Source organism: Centroberyx affinis, unplaced genomic scaffold (genome assembly GCF_046629955.1).
Source record: "Centroberyx affinis isolate AG114_WGS23_722 - 3 ecotype Tasmania unplaced genomic scaffold, CSIRO-AGI_Caff_v1 ptg001273l_1, whole genome shotgun sequence".
Taxonomy (NCBI): domain Eukaryota; kingdom Metazoa; phylum Chordata; class Actinopteri; order Beryciformes; family Berycidae; genus Centroberyx; species Centroberyx affinis.
In genome coordinates, this window is record NW_027279782.1 from 460,200 (window position 1) to 477,083 (window position 16,884).

Genomic DNA, 16,884 nt, shown 5'->3' on the forward strand with positions numbered 1-16,884 from the left:
AAACATAATTCAAGTAAGTTTGATTGTATCTTTGTGATTACATGCTTCACTTCTGTCTGAGAAATCATAAAGCTGACACTTTCCGGTGTTGTACCTTGAGCGCTGGAGGCCTTTGGAGTGCGGTGGGACGTCCAGACGGACTGTTCACCCCACCCCACGCTGGTGGCGGCGGCAATACGCAGCAGGTAGATTGTGTCGGGCTGCAGGTTTTCCAGGAGATGCTGGGTCTTCTCTCCAGGCAGCTCCATCTGCGTGACGGCATGCTCGGCGCTGGTGCGGTAGGACAGGCGGTATCCTGAGACCCGGCCGCGACTCAGCTTGTCCGGGAGCGGCTGCCAGGACACCTGGATGTTGGTGGGGCTGCGGCTGGTGAGGCTGAGCTCAGGGGCGCGGAGGGGAACTAAGGACGGACAGGACAGGACAGGACGGATAAGTCCAACAGAAATCCAGTATGATCATGTCGCCAGATTACACTCTGAAAAACTAAAAACTTCCCTGAGTCAAATAAAACAGAAAAGTTACCCTGAAGGTCCTGACTTGTGCTTGTAATAGATATCACCTCTCAAGGTACAACATGCAGGGGAGGCAAACTGTGGGGAGCCGGGGTGAGGGAGTATGGGACTGGGAGGCTACTACTTCTTTTTTATTTTTTTTAAAAGGTAACTTGGGTAAGATTTTTCTAAATGTCAAATACATAGTGATAACTCTCTATATCCAATAGGCCCTGCTTCAGCTGGTATATTCAGGGCTGTGATCAGGAACATAATAGTAAGGAAAAGCATGACAACAGTGATCTCCCATTAAAATGAATGGGAGTTGTGCATCTAAAAAACATGCTTGAGAAAAGCTTGAGAAAAGCCCTTAAAAATACAATCTGTGTATATTAATTTCTTCTGTCTCTGATGCTTTGGAAGAAGACAAACTGAGCCTGACAACTCCAGGATTTGGCCAAATGCCGGACACAAAGCAGATCATGGGGGCTTCTGTTTGTATTGCCAACAGTCTTGGATTTTACTAGCATCAGACTGTGCTACAACTATTTAAAGTGACATATTCATATGATAATCTGACATGTAGTATCTTTAACATTCAGCTAATCAAAAGACATTCCATTCAGTTCCCCCTTATTAGATTTTGTCTCAAGCTTCTTTAGCACACGTATTAAAGCTGACCCCAAGTCTGCCCTGTGAGCACAACAGCACATGTAATATTGTTTAATAACTTGAGTCACAGAGAACAGACATGGCAGCCTTTGACCCACAAGCCAAGACCATGGGCAAATGAGGTTTCTCTGAAATTCAAAAACACACACCATGCGCACAAATTCTTTCATAATCCATTCCGTACTCAGTAACACACGAGGAATGATTCGGCAGAGCAGAACGCAGAGCAATCAGACAGCCAGCAGACACCTGAAGGAGGTTTTATAGAAGGGAAACCTCCACCAGATCCACTTAAGTCAACAACGCAGCTCATTCACTGCAGTTAAAACACGCTGTAAACAAAGTCCGCTGAGCCTCCATTAGGGCAATATATGGTCTAACAAGAGTGTTTAAAGATCAATATAAGCCCCATTCCCCCTTTACTTATCCATCTCAAACTCTACTTATGATCTTTTTCAGATTATTGTTCATGGTGGGACGGATGACAATATTGTTGTTTATGGCCTGTGTTGGGTGCGTGGCTCACCGTCCTCGAGCGTGTGCTGGAACACATGGTCCGACATGCGACTGGCTCCCATGGGCATGTAGGCCACGATGTAGAAGGTGTAGTTGCGAGCGGGCTCCAAGTCATCAATAATGTAGCGAGTGGTATCGTTGCCAATGACAACTTGATATTCCTCGTTGTTCAAGCCTGGACAAACAACAAAAAAAAGGAGTTAAAATAGTCAGAGCATGAATCTTGTGTTCATGGGCTGCTGTTACATATCAAAATAAGCCAAACCAACAGTACTTGTTGCTGAGTAATTACTATTTTCTACATCATATCTGATGGATTGTGATATGAATTAAATTCAGGTTCGTTTATATTCTGACCTTTTCCACCTTTAGAGAGAAATTAGAGCATATTCTGGTGTAATTGCCAGTTTGGGGCCATAAAAATACTGAAACTGGGAGATTAATATCCTGCCTGTGATACTGTCAAGGAAAGAAAATCAATGTTTATACTGTTGTTGTTGCATAAAATTTCTTTTAGTGTGAATGTTTTTTTTAATTGAATATGTACGCTGCCCGTTATATGATTGATGCTGGTGGCCAAATTCATCCAAGTGTAGAAACAATTTTCACCAAATCAGACGAGGTAAAGGGAGATGTGGACATATTTTGAAAAACGCCATAAAATTCACCTCAGGTCAAATACAATTTTGCCTTCAGTCCAAAATATTATTAATACAAAATCATGTCATTACATGGTTTTACACAGCTTCTGTCTTCACCTACTGTAGCTGTGTGGGGTGCATAGAAATGGCAGAAATGTTTATATTTGTTCAAACAAACTGAAATACACTTTCTCCAGTTGACATTTTAATCTCCAAGCCAAATCTCACAGCAATTTCTCACATCGCCTACTGGCTGATGGTTCTCTAATTAGTGCAGATTAGGAAAGTCGCACAAAAGATGTAATTGTATCCCGGGTACAAAGAATTGCGCAGGCTGATTTCTGACCTGGTAAACAAGATCCTTGAGGGTAAACAGAAAAGCTTTGTCCCTGGTCTGAATGCCTCAGTAAGCCTCCCTGAAAAGTGTAACAAAGCCTGCCTTCCTGTCCAGCTCACACTCTCCCACTGCCCTCACAGAATATACACGTTTGGATTAGCACACTCCATCACACAGGCTAATTAGTTCCTCCTTTCATTACAGCCTCCATTTAGTGCCAAGCTTCCCTGTCTGCGTCCTCAGGTGCAGAATGTACTGCCTGTGACTCCTGTCAATGTCAATGAACAGCCATTCTCTCAGACTGGGACCAGGGAGAATGTGTCACTACATCTTAATCAAAAGCAGAAAATCCTTGACAGATGCCAGTCATTCAAGGACAAAACAGAGAGAATTTGTTGAACTTGTTCTCCTTTTTTGTCTGCTTCCTTATCCCTACAAAATCCAGCAGGTGTTCCTTTTGCTGCTTGAATTCTGTACATGTCGCCTCCCCAACAGAGGTCATTGGCATTATAATGAAGCACAGTGCTTGAACGCACAGGTTGAAATTGTTTCTGTTTGTTCGAATGTGACTCTTGTTGTCAACAGCAAAAGTTCCCAGGAAAGCTGAAAGGCTTAAAGGCTTTTTTGCTGCTACACTACATCCCTTGTGCTTTGGTGAATAGTTTGCCCTGCATCCTGCATTTTATCAATTAAAGGGGATCCTGCATATTAAAACTCCCTCCATGGGGCTTCGGTCTGTGGAGGACCATTCCTGTTTGTAGAGAGAAAGCCCTGTTCTTATTTTGGTGGAGTAATCACTTTTTTCCCTTGACCTCTGCCCACCAGCACACTATTGACAACAGATGGTCAGATTCCCACATTCCACTTTCGGGGCAAGAAGGAAGTGGGAGCAAAAAAAAAAAAGTTCCTGAGGCCAAAAAGTCCATTAACATAAAATGTCTCAATATATTAATTATTTCCTGCCACTAGAGATAAAACCGTCCGTGTGTCATAAAAGGACAAATGAAGGTGTTGCTTTTGTCGGGTGAAAACCTTGTATCTCCAAAATATCAACTTTTCAGGAGCTAAAAGAGCCTTGTTTTTAGCCTAACGACTATGTATTTTTCAGGTTATCCAATGAGTTTCGAAAGAGTTTCATAAGCCCAAGGGTCGCAGAAATGTCTTAATCGAAAGAGGGGCATGTAATCCAACTGAAGTTAAAACAAAAATCACAACAACGAAAACCGAGTTACCAAGTTTTCATCCAACATCGACAATATGATCTCTGTGTTTGTTCCCATATCGCTCACCTTCAGCCTTCATGTAGTGCACCGAGTAGGCGATGACTTTATCCGAGTTGTAGAGCGGCCTCTCCCAGGCCAGCAGGATGGCGGAGCTGGACACGGTGTCGGCCCGGATGTTCCTGGGTGCGCTGGGCCGGTCCTCTGACATCACCACGATGAGCCGCGCCATGGACAGCACCGATCCCTGCTCGTTCTCCGCCTGGCACTGATAGATGGCATCATCTTCAGGGATGATCTGGTTGATGACCAGTTTGCTGTGGGACACACACACACACACACACAGATGATGAGTACACACACAGATGGCTTCACCTTGAGGCTCCTTTACTGGTGCTTAGTCGTTTAGATCCATCATTGCGTTTAACAAGCGTAGAGAGTTGGATGAGAATTGCGAGCAAATTACAGGGAAACCAACTGAAACTCCATTTGCACTGTTGTAAATTATTCAGTTTCCTTTCTACTGTGGGGAGAGGCTGATGCATTATTTATTGAAATCGTTTTACATTGGCAAATTAAGACTATTAAACTTGTGTCTAACGGGTAAACGAGTTAGGTTTCCTGTTTTAATTATCTCTCCGCATATAGAAGTGTATAGGCTTGAGAGCAAGGGATTTATGGATCAACAAAAGTAAGAGAAAGACACAGTATTGACTTAAGACTTCAGACCTGTTGTACATCTTGATTCGGCCGTTGGAATGAACTTTCTCTCCGTTCTTCAGCCAAGTGATTTGGGGAACGGGAACTCCTTCAGCCTGGCACACAAAGCGGGCGGTGCCGGCCCGTGGGCGGGTCAGGCTCTCTGGCCACTCCACCAAGGAAGGAGGAGCTTGAGAAAGAAGCATCAAAACCATGAGAAACACATACAATAGTGTCATTACGGACTAAATGATGACTCATAACTGGTAATCCATAAACAGAACATATAAATCCAAGCGACTGTATGTTTTTACCAAGCACAGTGATGTTAGCCGAAGCGATGGTATAGTTTCGAGTGCCAGGAGTAGTGGCTCTACACATATAAACTCCTCCATGCTGCGGCTTGATGTCCGTGATGATGAGGTTGCCATTTCCCAGCACTTTGGTGTTGTAAACGTCAATAGACTTGCTGTCGGCTCGGCTCCAGGAGATGAGCGGGCGGGGATTCCCCGTGGCCATGCACTCCAGGACGGCGCTCTGGTGCAGCGACACTGTGATGTTCTGCGGCCCGGCGATGATGCGCGGCCTCTGGGGGAGTTTGGGGATGGGAGCTGCAGCAGGAGAGGAGCGGGGGATGGCTTTAATGCATGTGACATGATGTGACCACAATTATATATTCAAGTGAAAATTCATGCTAAACACAAATCATTCTGCTGCTGTCGCTTCACCCAACAAACTAACTTTTCAACAGACTATCAGCAAAATATCTACCACTGCTTCGGAGATACAGACTGGTTCATTACTTTACTGTAATACTGTAATATCAACTGTCATGGGGAAATACAAAACAAGATCTCATGATACAAGTGACAGAATGCTCATAATGTCCTCCGCACATTCTGATGTAAACAACCAAATCCAACAGGGAGTTTGTGATAGAATTAGGAAAAAGCTTGTTGATATGGGACGCAGTCGCTCATTTATAATGTTAGCTACACTGCTAAACTGTGTGTTGATGCTCTCTAAAAGGTATATTCATTGACGGGGAGCTAGGTGACACACCTGGGGTGACGGTGAGGGTGGCTTCAGTGCTCCGGCGGCGGTTGGCGATGTTGGTGGCCGTGCAGCGGTAATTCCCTGCGTCCGCCTGCTGCACCCCTTGGATCTGAAGAACGCCACTGGGCAGGACTGTGATTCTGGACAACACAATAACAAAAAAATATATGAAGCAACTTTTATCACCGGCATTATAAATACAAATCAAATGTTTCTAACAACTGATAAAACTGCGTATTTTAAAACAGAAACACACAATGTACTGTATGTTTACAGCTCTGAAATAGTTGATAGAGTTGTCAGTTGAAATCAACAGAGTGCATACCTTTCAGTGGCGAGAGGTAATGTGACCCGGTTGAACTCCCAAGTGATGATGGGAGGAGGGTGTGCTGTAATTTTGCAGGAAAACCTGGCGACTGAGCCTTCTGTCACCACTATGGACGTTGGCTGGATTGTAAAGGAGGAGATACCTGCGGCAAACAGGACAGAGTCAATTTTAGAACAAACAATATGGATATTTCATGTTTTGTATAACTACAGCGAAAATGGCATGATTTTCTAATATTTCTGTTTTGCAATGTTTTTCTGATATCTGAATGTTTTTCCATCCAGCTGTATCTGCAGTACATCTCATATCGTGTTACATACTGTAGCCCAATAAATCCATTTTGATTATCATTACTATTAATGGTAAAATTTACTACATTTCTGTTCATGCACATGATCCTGTTTTTAATGTTAGGACTTGAAGAGTTCAAACTTTATAAGGTATTTTTCTGAACTGACAAACACATAATCACAAAAATACTCAGTTTCCCATCAACAGGAAATCAAACCTCTTACTAAAGACCATACTAACAATAGCAGACCATTACCTTACCTGAGTAGTAATGAATGTTTTATTATTACTTAACTCATTTGTAAACAAAGATGTATAAATTCCACTGTCGAAACAAACTCTCTCTCTCTCTCTCTTAGCTACTTACAACCAAGACAGGATTACTATTTTTATCCTTCAGATGTTGTCAGTTTAAGATAGAGTGAAAGGAGAAAGGAGACTCCTTTCACGTGAGATGTCCCTTTGTTTTGAAAGCTGGTGTTGTGTTTCTCTCAACGTGACCCGACTCCGACTACAACACATTAAAGTCTGAGCCAAGACATGAAATCAGTAGAAAGCCCCTCAAATCTGCCACAAAGTCAGAGTTAGAGAGACATCTCATCAATCAGCAAGGCAACATGTTTGAGGATAAGATGAACCATATTTATGCTATTATATCATTAATATCAAAACATATGAATAACATTCAAGCAAAATACATTTTATTGAATGTAGAGCAGCAGTTCAGTCCATGCAAGCAAAGGAGAAAAAACAAATTCCTTGCTTTGGAAATTATTGATGAGAAAATAATATGTGGCTAATTCTGAGTGAGCCATCCAATGGATGATAACGCTAATTTCTTACAGATGACGTTTCTGAATTATCTCTACGCCTCTGCACATACATTGATGTATTTCATAATGTCATCCATCTCAGTCAGATCCAGTGGCTCTCAGAAAACAGAGATGCCTGTTACCTAAAGCTACAGAGCTGCTGAGAGCTGCAGGAAGGTGATGATTGGAGCGGAGGAGCAACATCCTGCAAGGATAGAGAGGATAGAGTTTCCCTGAAACTGACCGGGCGTCAGTGACCAGCTGAACGGCAAGCAAACTAAGCCCAGCATGAATAATAATAAGGCCTGTTATGGTGAGACAAATAGCCAACACTGCTGCCAACACTGCCTACTTTTTAGAATGGTTTAAGTTGTTTTTCTCTTTAGTAAATGCCCTCTACAACAACGTTTCCCCCCCAGGCAGTAAAATTCCTAAAAGCCATTAAGGTCGCCCACTGCTGGACCATCCCCCATCTCAGCTAAAGAAGCTTCAGGTCAATAATTTGTTAAAAGAAATCAATTGCACTGCTGCTCTTGATACAAACCAAATACTGAGAAAAACAAAATATTAACAAAAAGCCCCAGAGCTAGATGACATCGAATTACTTATCATACATCAACAAATCAAATCATCCCTGGCACAATATGGGGCAAACAAACAGTATTCTGGGTTTTCCAGTCAATCAGAAAAAAAGTTATATAACATTATTCAAGCGAATTACATTATTCCTAGTTTTTGTTCTCAAGATACAAAGTCACTGCTTGTTTTCAGGATGAAACTATCACCTCTTAAGCAATGGATGAACAAACAGACTGTGTTGCTCTTTGACCTCCATGCACACATCCAGTGCTCTTCTGCTGCGATGAGCCTTCAGCACTCAGCAGTGAAGAAACGGAAAGGAAGTGGGACATCAAGGTGAAACCAACCTACTGCCAGCTGTCTGCCAACATATTCAAGGTGTCGAAATAGTAAAAAGCAGAATGTAAAGCTAATAAGCCAGCGAGTTTAAATATTTCCTGACTGAGCAGCTAAAAACACACAAAAAAAGCCAATAAAATGTGTTTTACCAGAAATGCCCTTCTGGTATAAATCAATTTTAAGAAAAATTTAAGGAATTTCACAAACCCTAAGTAAAAAAAACATCAGCCAAGGCAGACTACCTCTGATTTCTTCAAACAGATCATATTTCACACAGCGTTCAGCCAGGATATCTCACAACATTATAGTCTCCACACTCCAACTACAAAAGACAACATGCAGCGTTAATCTCTGCTTTCGAGAAACGGCTAGAGGAAATCCCAGCCCCGTCATAAACACACAGCGGTGTCTATGAGAGCCTTGATGGATGGCTGCATGTAAATTGTGTTGCCAGGTGTTGTGGTGCTAAACAGCAGGAAAGTGCTGACTGCCAAGCAAAACATTCAGTGAATCATCACCGCTGCACACTGACAGCACTTCGCCTCCTCGAAGGTGGAGAGCTGAATTCTCTCTTACAAATGAAGCTGCACACTGATGTTTCTGGAGGAAAAGCGTCCTCATTTTTCCAGTGGCCAAGAAGGGAAAGATGGTTTCAGATGCTGAGATAAAATTAAAAAAGATGAAATTGGAATTCTTAACCTACATGCTACATATGACACTGATAGCTCTCCTAACCGATTTGAAAAGCCTTTCTTGTCTCACGTATTAAACTTAAGATATTGATCAATTATAATGGACTAGATGGCTATAGAAGTCTATTTTATAACAGCTGCTGGACCACTTTCTTTTTCTTGTTATTGGGGAACATGGGACCTGATCAGGCGGTGGCTAGATGAGACGAATAGGAATGACGACCCTGTTTATTAATACTTATCATCAATGTTGTTAACTGTAGCTGTTTGCTACAATGCGAGGAAAAACCCACCATCTCACTTCTTGCATTTAGACAAATTGTCTTCGGGGCCAAATCCTTTGGCTGAGTCCCTTTGCTATGGATGTGTTTAATCAAATTAGTTTTGAGCTGTTAGGCCTCTTGTGTTGCAGGCCCAGTCCACCGCTGTACTGTGGACGTTTGATGTGAAGAGAGAAGTGGGGGTGGGCCTGCACCCCCCACCCCCCACCCCAGGGTTCACACAGGCTCTTAAAAAAATGCCACTAATGTGCTGAAGTGATATGGCTAGAAGGTACAAGAGATGAGCTGCACTGATCCTCTGCTGCTCTACTTTGCCTTTCCATTCAGTCAAATGATGCTGGATTGACAAACAGCGAGATCATCATTGATTATTGATAAACTACTAAGACTAGGTTGAAAATCTATAACTGCATGGGTTTGTCAAGCATTGGCCAGAGCACTCACAGCTGAAAATAGATGGAGATTGACCTTCTGCTTTGAGTGATGATGTTTGCCAAGGGGCATCTAATGTTCCTTTATGAAATAATCAAGACGAACACTTCAAGGAGAAAAGCTCTTTGATCTGTATAGTCATCTGTATTCACCCACTGTCCATATCTTATGAATTAAAAAATAAAAATTTGAACTTTCACCATCAGTTTGTGTTTTCCTTTCCCTTTCTTCTACCAAATACACACACTTAACATTATATAACAGGCCATTTTGGCCAGTTTGTTTCCAGTGAGGGGTAAATACCTCAGCCTATATTTTCCCAAAGAGCATGAAAAAACAGTTCCGACCATCTGCCCTTCCCAGCAACCTCACCTCTCACCTCTGACCTCCACAAATCCTGGCTAGCACACAACTCAGGCAGAGTCCTGCATGACCACCCCAGAATGCACTGCAGCTCGCTGCTCCCCAGCAAACTGCCAATCAATCACTCAGGACCTTCTCCAACTGGGAGCAGAGCGCTGACTTTCTACTGCATTTAGATGCCGTTCTGCAAACCTCTCCAACATATTTTTTCTCCTGCTGCATCTCAGACATCTGCCAGTTGTTGATACAAGAAACAAAACTGATGTGTTTTTATACATGCAGTCCAGCTGCTGCAAAGCATTATACCACTGCTACAAAGGACTGTAAACATAATAAAGCTGTAAGCTGCCCTGATTGTCTACAAATGGCACAGGCTTTCCCCCTCTCTCCCAGTCTGTTAGACAGCAGAAGCAAGGGAAGCATCAACCTTTTCTCAAAGCATAACAGCTGAAGGTTGAATCCCAATATTAAAGGTCCTGCATGCTTGGCTTATGCATTTTTGTCCAGCCAAGTCCATCAGGCAGATCCCAGAGTTCACTGTGCAAACTACAGAAATACAAACGTGATTATCATGTCCATCCCATTTTGCCTATACTAAGTGAGCATAATCCCACAGAATCAACATAAATTTACCATCAGCATAAACAGATGAGCTGACCCTAGAGTCCCAGCAGAACCAGAGGAGTTTGACTTCTCGCCCCTCCAGCAGCAGATGTGCCTGCTGCTGCCAGCAGCTCGACAAGCTGAAGGTCAGTGGACAGGTCACGGCTCAACAAAGGTTCCCTTACAAATATCAGGAGGCAGTTCAGCCCCCTTTCCTCCTGTTACTCCGGCCACTTACTCGCCCACTACCGAAAGATTGACTCTTGTTGATTTTTTTTTAGATACTGTGCTCCACTAAACAGGTGTGTTGCACTGTAACTGAGACTCTTGCTTTGTAAGACTGCTTCAATTGGTAAAAAAACATACATTACATTGGCTTAAGTTGTGGCATGTGATAGCACAATACAGTCAGTGTAAAGTTTTTTCTTCATCTCAATTGCCCATTTAGTAGGGCTGGGCGATATGGACCAAAAATCAAATCTCGGTATTTTTAGGCTGAATGGCGATACACAATATATATCTCGGTATTTTCTAGAAGTGGGCTAAATGTTCAGTTGTAAGTAGGGCTGGGCGATATGGACAAAATCAAATATCACAATATTTTTGACCAAATACCTCGATATCGATATTGCGACAATACTGTAGGGATGACTATTGGTGCTTTCACAAAATATTTACACAATGAGATTTTTGATAAATAATCATCAGTAATGTGGATATAATGACTAAGTGGGTAAAGGCAAATAATAGAACAGCTTGAACAGTCTGGTAAGTTCAGAAAATGACATCACTTTACTGTAATGCAGCCTTTAAAACCAGGAAAAGACAACACTTATGCCATATCACGATATTACGATATCCAAAATCTAAGACGATATCTAGTCTCATATCACGATATCGATATAATATTGATATATTGCCCAGCCCTACCATTTAGCTTGTTAACTCACATCTCCAAGTCTGTATTTTGGTATTAGTTTGAGCTGACAATTCAGCTCCCATTGATTCCAATGCACAATAATTTAAAGTTTTTCTGTGCATGGGCATTCAATCAGTCCAGATACTTGTGTTTCTGCCATTGAAAATAACACTGTATGAGGAAAAATGCACCTCATTGCAAATCTCATATAATCTTCTACAGCATGATCCCACAAAACACATCAACTCTCCCATCAAACATTCGCATCCCTGTCATAGCACATCTTACAAACCCTTCTGAAATGTCTAAGATAAGACCCATAGCCCCAAATATATCCTCAGTGCCAGAAAACTGCCAGGACATTCTCCTCTAGCAAATTAATCAGTTCTTTTTTCAAGCTAACGTCAGGAGTTGTGAGTCCCTGCTGAGCTGCAGCCAACATCACACTGCACTGCACTTGGACCATCCGAAGTCATGCTTGGCATGGGGCAGCTGGTCTCCACCTCATCATAACTGCAGTCAGTATCATCCAGAGTCGAAGGCACGCTCACCTCAACCTTGTTTCAACACTCTGGATGATAGGAGCCATTTGTGTTCAGTTGGTAAGCTGTCTGGATGGCAGTGAGGGCCCCCAAGGGTCCAATCTTTTTGGGGAGACATTAAGATTGATCATCTTCTACTGATCCCGCAGGCTGCATGCTACATTGATGGCATTCAGCATTGACAGGCCCGTGCAAAACCTTGTTCATCCTTTTATTCGTTGCACATTATGTAAACATATCTGATTATGTGAAATGAGTCTCTATATGAGAAACAACGCTTTCCAACTGCATTTATGAAAAATATTGACACTGAAAAGTTTTACAAATATACACTTTGCAAGACGAATATGGTCTTTATTTTCTCCATTTATCAACTTATACATTTTCACCTTATGACAGATCCTTCTCCTCTAAACTGGAATGCATTAGGGCTGCAACTAACGATTATTTTCATTGTCGATTAATCTGACGATTATTTTCTCGATTAATCGATTAGTTGTTTGGTCTATAAAATGTCAGAAAATTGTGAAAAATGTGGATCAGTGTTTCCCAAAGCCCAAGATGACGTCCTCAAACGTCTTGTTTTGTCCACAACCCAAAGATATTCAGTTTACTGTCATAGAGGAGTAAAGAAACCAGAAAATATTCACATTTAAGAAGCTGGAATCAGAGAATATTGACTTATTTTTCTTAAAAAATTACTCAAACCGATTAATCGATTATCAAAATAGTTGGCGATTAATTTAATAGTTGACAACTAAACGATTAATCGATTAATCGTTGCAGCTCTAGAATGCATCACATCCCAAAATCAGTTTCATTTGCATGCGCTCTTAAAGCACTTTGCAGAGTTCCTAATTAATGGAATAGAGGCAACAGAGCACAAATTAGCTGAGTGATGAGTCCTTTAAAATGTTCAGTGACCCCACCAACATTAATAAGGGGTTCTGAAAAAAAAGAAGGCTGATAAGCAAGAAGAAGAATGTGAAGCTGAAAAGCCCCACAAATCAATCACTGGCCGGGTGGCAGATGTACTGCAGCTCCACACAGGCTGCAGGACAGTCAAGTGACCACTGGCCTGGCTAAACAAAGAGCTATTCCCATGAGCAGCGTGACCTCTCGCAGCACCGGGCGGTGGGGGAGTGGGGTTAGAAGGGGGCATTCATCCCCTCCTCCAATCCCTTATCTTCCAACAAAGTTTTCCAATCATTCAGCAGCAGTCCTCCACTCACCAGAGACAGTGGCTTCATTGTTTCTAATCTCTGTATCAGAACATCGGGCTGAAGAAGTCAATCTGCAAATAGGTACATTCTGCTCTATAATTAGCATTTCATTCTTTGCTACTCCATATGAGCGAAACAATTTGATTGGGGAGAACAAAATAAAACTTGTTATAGTAGTACAACATGCCTATTAAGAGATGCTCATGAAAACAAAGTAGACATACTGATTGGAACCATTAAAGTGACTGATAAAAATAGAGGAATGTCCAGCATTATTGTAGGGAAGATTTAAGCCCTGCGCTCTGTCTCAGAGCCGTCCATCTATTGAACAGTTTAAAGAAACCTTTGACCTCTGGGACTGCCGTTCAAGGGAACCATGGTAACCTTTCGTGTCCAGCAGAGGCGAAAAACAAGATTCCAGGCCTTGAGTTATTTCACTTAAGGGTATTTCATTCATTCACGTCACATCTCATACTGTGCTAAGTTTGCTTTCTTCTTATTGTGGCTTCTAATTGTGCCGAGCCACTGCAACTCAGATGCATTCCTTAGCAACCTAAAATAACGCTGTGGTCCTGTCTTGGCTGCATATGGACAGAGTTAATAGCAACAGCTTATTCAAATAACTCCTTCAAGGCTCTTTATGCTCTTTGGTTAATATTTCTACTATTACAGTGAAAGAGCACTCAGTGTAACAATAATACTACAGCCTAGGACAGTCAAGTCAGTGTCTGTGAGAATGACCAACTCCCTCCCAAACTAGAAACAAGCAAAACAAGATGCTAATCTGTTAAGCCATTACAAAGTACAGCCTGCAGGTCTTCCATTGACATTCAATGGGATGTTACTTGCTATCTCAAAGTTATCTTTTCTACTCTCTGTAGATTGTAGGTTGTAGGACAAACTATTTATTCCATTTTTGTCTACGTAAGACAGTGGTGAATGTTCACTAATACTAAGACACAAATTACATATGCCGACATGCAACGCTCTCTGTAACATCCAACCATTTTATACAGTATATGTGGGTCACATGTCATATTATCTTTGTCAGATGAAAACCTCGTTTGGTGATTTTCATGTCTTAACTTCAACTGAAGGATTAACAACGTTACGCCCCCTTGGGTGTTTGAAACCCTTTCAAAACCCCACTGGACAAACTGAAAAACAGATAACTGTCAAGCTAAAAACAAGGCTGTGTTTCTTAGCTCCTGAAAAGTTGACATTTTGGAGATACAAAGTTTCCACCCGACACCAGCAATGTCTTACTTTGAGAAGAGTTAATGGTTAGAGCATTGGTCAACATATTTTTTTCATTTTATTGGGTAGCCATTTTGCACCGATTCATCTCAACTATAGGCTTTTACTGCACCATAACAAATACACTGTACATCCCACCGCATCTGATTGAAATGCCACGCTAAACTTTCAGTTCATTTTCAGTGGTTGATGACAAAGCCACTGGTCAGAAACAGATTGGTCTAGAAGATGACGGCTTCAAAGTAAGTGTTCACCACAAAACAAGCACTTGGTTAAACTGCCGAAATGCAGCAATAACACACAGCAAGAGTAAGCTTACCATTCCATTATGTTAGCACCAAGCTAGCTTATGTAGCTAATGCTAGGCAAAATACAATCGCAAATACAGTCTGCTGCACCAATGGGAACGCACCTCAAATCATTAAGTCACACTGGTGCGCTGTAAATGAAGCCAAGGCTGGGCTGTACTTCAACGCAGGCAGAGCATCAACTTCCTTATAGAGTGACCACACTTCCTGGTTTTCCAGGGACAGTCCCCAGAATTGGTGTTTTTTCCCAGACTGATATGTCTTTCTTATTTCCTCCTATTCACTGCATTAGTATTACCAATGGAGGTCTGGTGGTTGGTCATTTTTACCTCAGGACCATGGGAATTTTATCCCGTCTGGGACAAACATGTGAGTGATTTTCTCTGGCTACACCGGCAGCAATTCTGTCTGAAATTACCTACTGTACTGTATGAGTTAACTCTGACATCCTGGGGTCATTTTAATTTAATGTTCAATAGCTTATAGTGCCTCAGGTTGTTGAACAGTCAGGGTCAGGTTACACCATTAGCGAACCCAAGATTGAGCCATAACTCTGTTGGTATAGAAGAGGTATAAGTTGATGGAAAAGACATTGATATAGCTTCACGATTCCTCCTGTATGTTCATGCTAGGGTTGGGCGATATGTTAAAATTTTCCAACCGGCCACTGTCAGCCCATCAACCGGCGATTGCTGATATATTTGCGCAGGTGTGTGCGCACCTGCGTATTTGAAAAAGAGTCCGATGGCGTGAGATGGAGGACGCCTCCCTCCGCTTGCAGCCTCCAAATGAACAAACAGGTGGGGATAACATATTATGCTATTAAATGATCAGGGTGCACAACTGCACATACAGCTTTTGGTCTCGTTCTCAAATATGATTTATGAATTGATGTTGCTTTTCAGCACCAATTGATCGGACAGCAACCACTAAAGACGACTTAATTGTCATTTAGTCACTCACTGCCCTGTTTTGTGAAAGACTTGTCGGAAATCAGTGCAACAAGAACGTGCATAATATGGCCCAACTCCAACCAGTTCCTATTCGTGCACGCATTGAATTGCGCTTTACAGGTTAATTATTTACCATTAAATTAGACCATTAAATTAGCAAAATAAAATGTCAAAAATCGCCCAAAAAAATCAAATCGCCAATAGCCGATATATTTGTCCGATCACCCAACCCTAGTTCATGCCTTGTGTACCTGTGATCGCATGGGTCAAGAGGCCTGAAAGGAGCCAGCTCAGGAGGCAATCTTTCTATTGAAATCCCCATCAATCTGAAGACTATTGACAGAGTTCACGTGATGAGGCTCATGTGTCACATGCCTATTCAAGGCCAAATCCCCTCTCACCTTTGTGCTTTAGCAACCCAGTGTTTAAGGTTACCCATCACATTCATTAAAGACTCACTAGCAGCTTCAACATACAACCATCTGCACTTAAGACCGAAAGACAGTACAACTCATAAAAGGTGCAATTCCTACATTTGAGACAAAAAACAACAAATCAATTGCCATTCCCTTTCTTTCCCTTAATCGTGTTTTATAAAGAACTGAGCCAAAGGAAAGGACTTGGTAGCATGAGTGATAGTGAGGGATCTCTAACAGGGCCAGAGGTGAGAAGAGGCTGTGGACAGGAGGCACTAAAGTTCCCCACATATTGCTCTATCAATCTCCCTGCTGAGGGATTTAACACGTGAAAACATCTTGGGCCAGAAAAACAGAGCTCCATATGAAGTCTTTCCTCAAACCCACCTAAGACAAATGACCATACATCATCAAAAGTACAGGGCAGATTTACATACAATAGGTTATAAAAGACAAACATGAAGATAGGTGTTGTGGCTTTTACATCAATATTAAACTTAGAGTCACTCTCTGATCTACCGTGTAGCATTAACATAATTAGCCTTGCAGTAGTGAATAGGCCCAGCTGTTCTGTCCACTGATATCTGGACCAACAATTGCCCCCAAAGAAACCCTTTTTCTTCTGGGGCATGGGGGGCAAAGTGGACAAAAAGGGTCAGAGTGAAAAGCTTTTCACTCTTTCGCCAGAGTAGTGAAGCAGAAAACAATTGTGCAGAGCCTCCAGCCCCTACTACACTGGTAAGACCTGCAATAAAGTTTGGTCATTTAGACACTCAGGGTAAGGCTGTGGTATTAGGTAACGGCAATTCACATTTGTGTGTGTGTGTGTTTGTGTGTGTGTGTGTGTGTGTGTGCATGCTATTCTCAGCAACCCCCACTGCTACCTTTGTTTCCTTCAACTGAGCATTTCTCAG

The 16,884-nt window shown here is 42.1% G+C and overlaps 1 protein-coding gene across 1 annotated transcript in view; it reads right to left on the reverse strand.

The window, feature by feature from the left end:
• The window catches only part of prtga (protogenin homolog a (Gallus gallus)), a 33,642-nt gene that overhangs the window by 13,116 nt on the left and 3,642 nt on the right, over nt 1-16,884 (reverse strand). The window contains exons 3-9 of the mRNA XM_071525189.1: nt 5,958-6,102; nt 5,639-5,772; nt 4,891-5,187; nt 4,607-4,766; nt 3,947-4,194; nt 1,690-1,854; nt 95-400 (exon numbers count right to left, since the gene is read on the reverse strand). Of these exons, the coding sequence (XP_071381290.1) occupies nt 95-400; nt 1,690-1,854; nt 3,947-4,194; nt 4,607-4,766; nt 4,891-5,187; nt 5,639-5,772; nt 5,958-6,102 (1,455 nt within the window). The remainder of the gene's footprint in view (nt 1-94; nt 401-1,689; nt 1,855-3,946; nt 4,195-4,606; nt 4,767-4,890; nt 5,188-5,638; nt 5,773-5,957; nt 6,103-16,884) is intronic.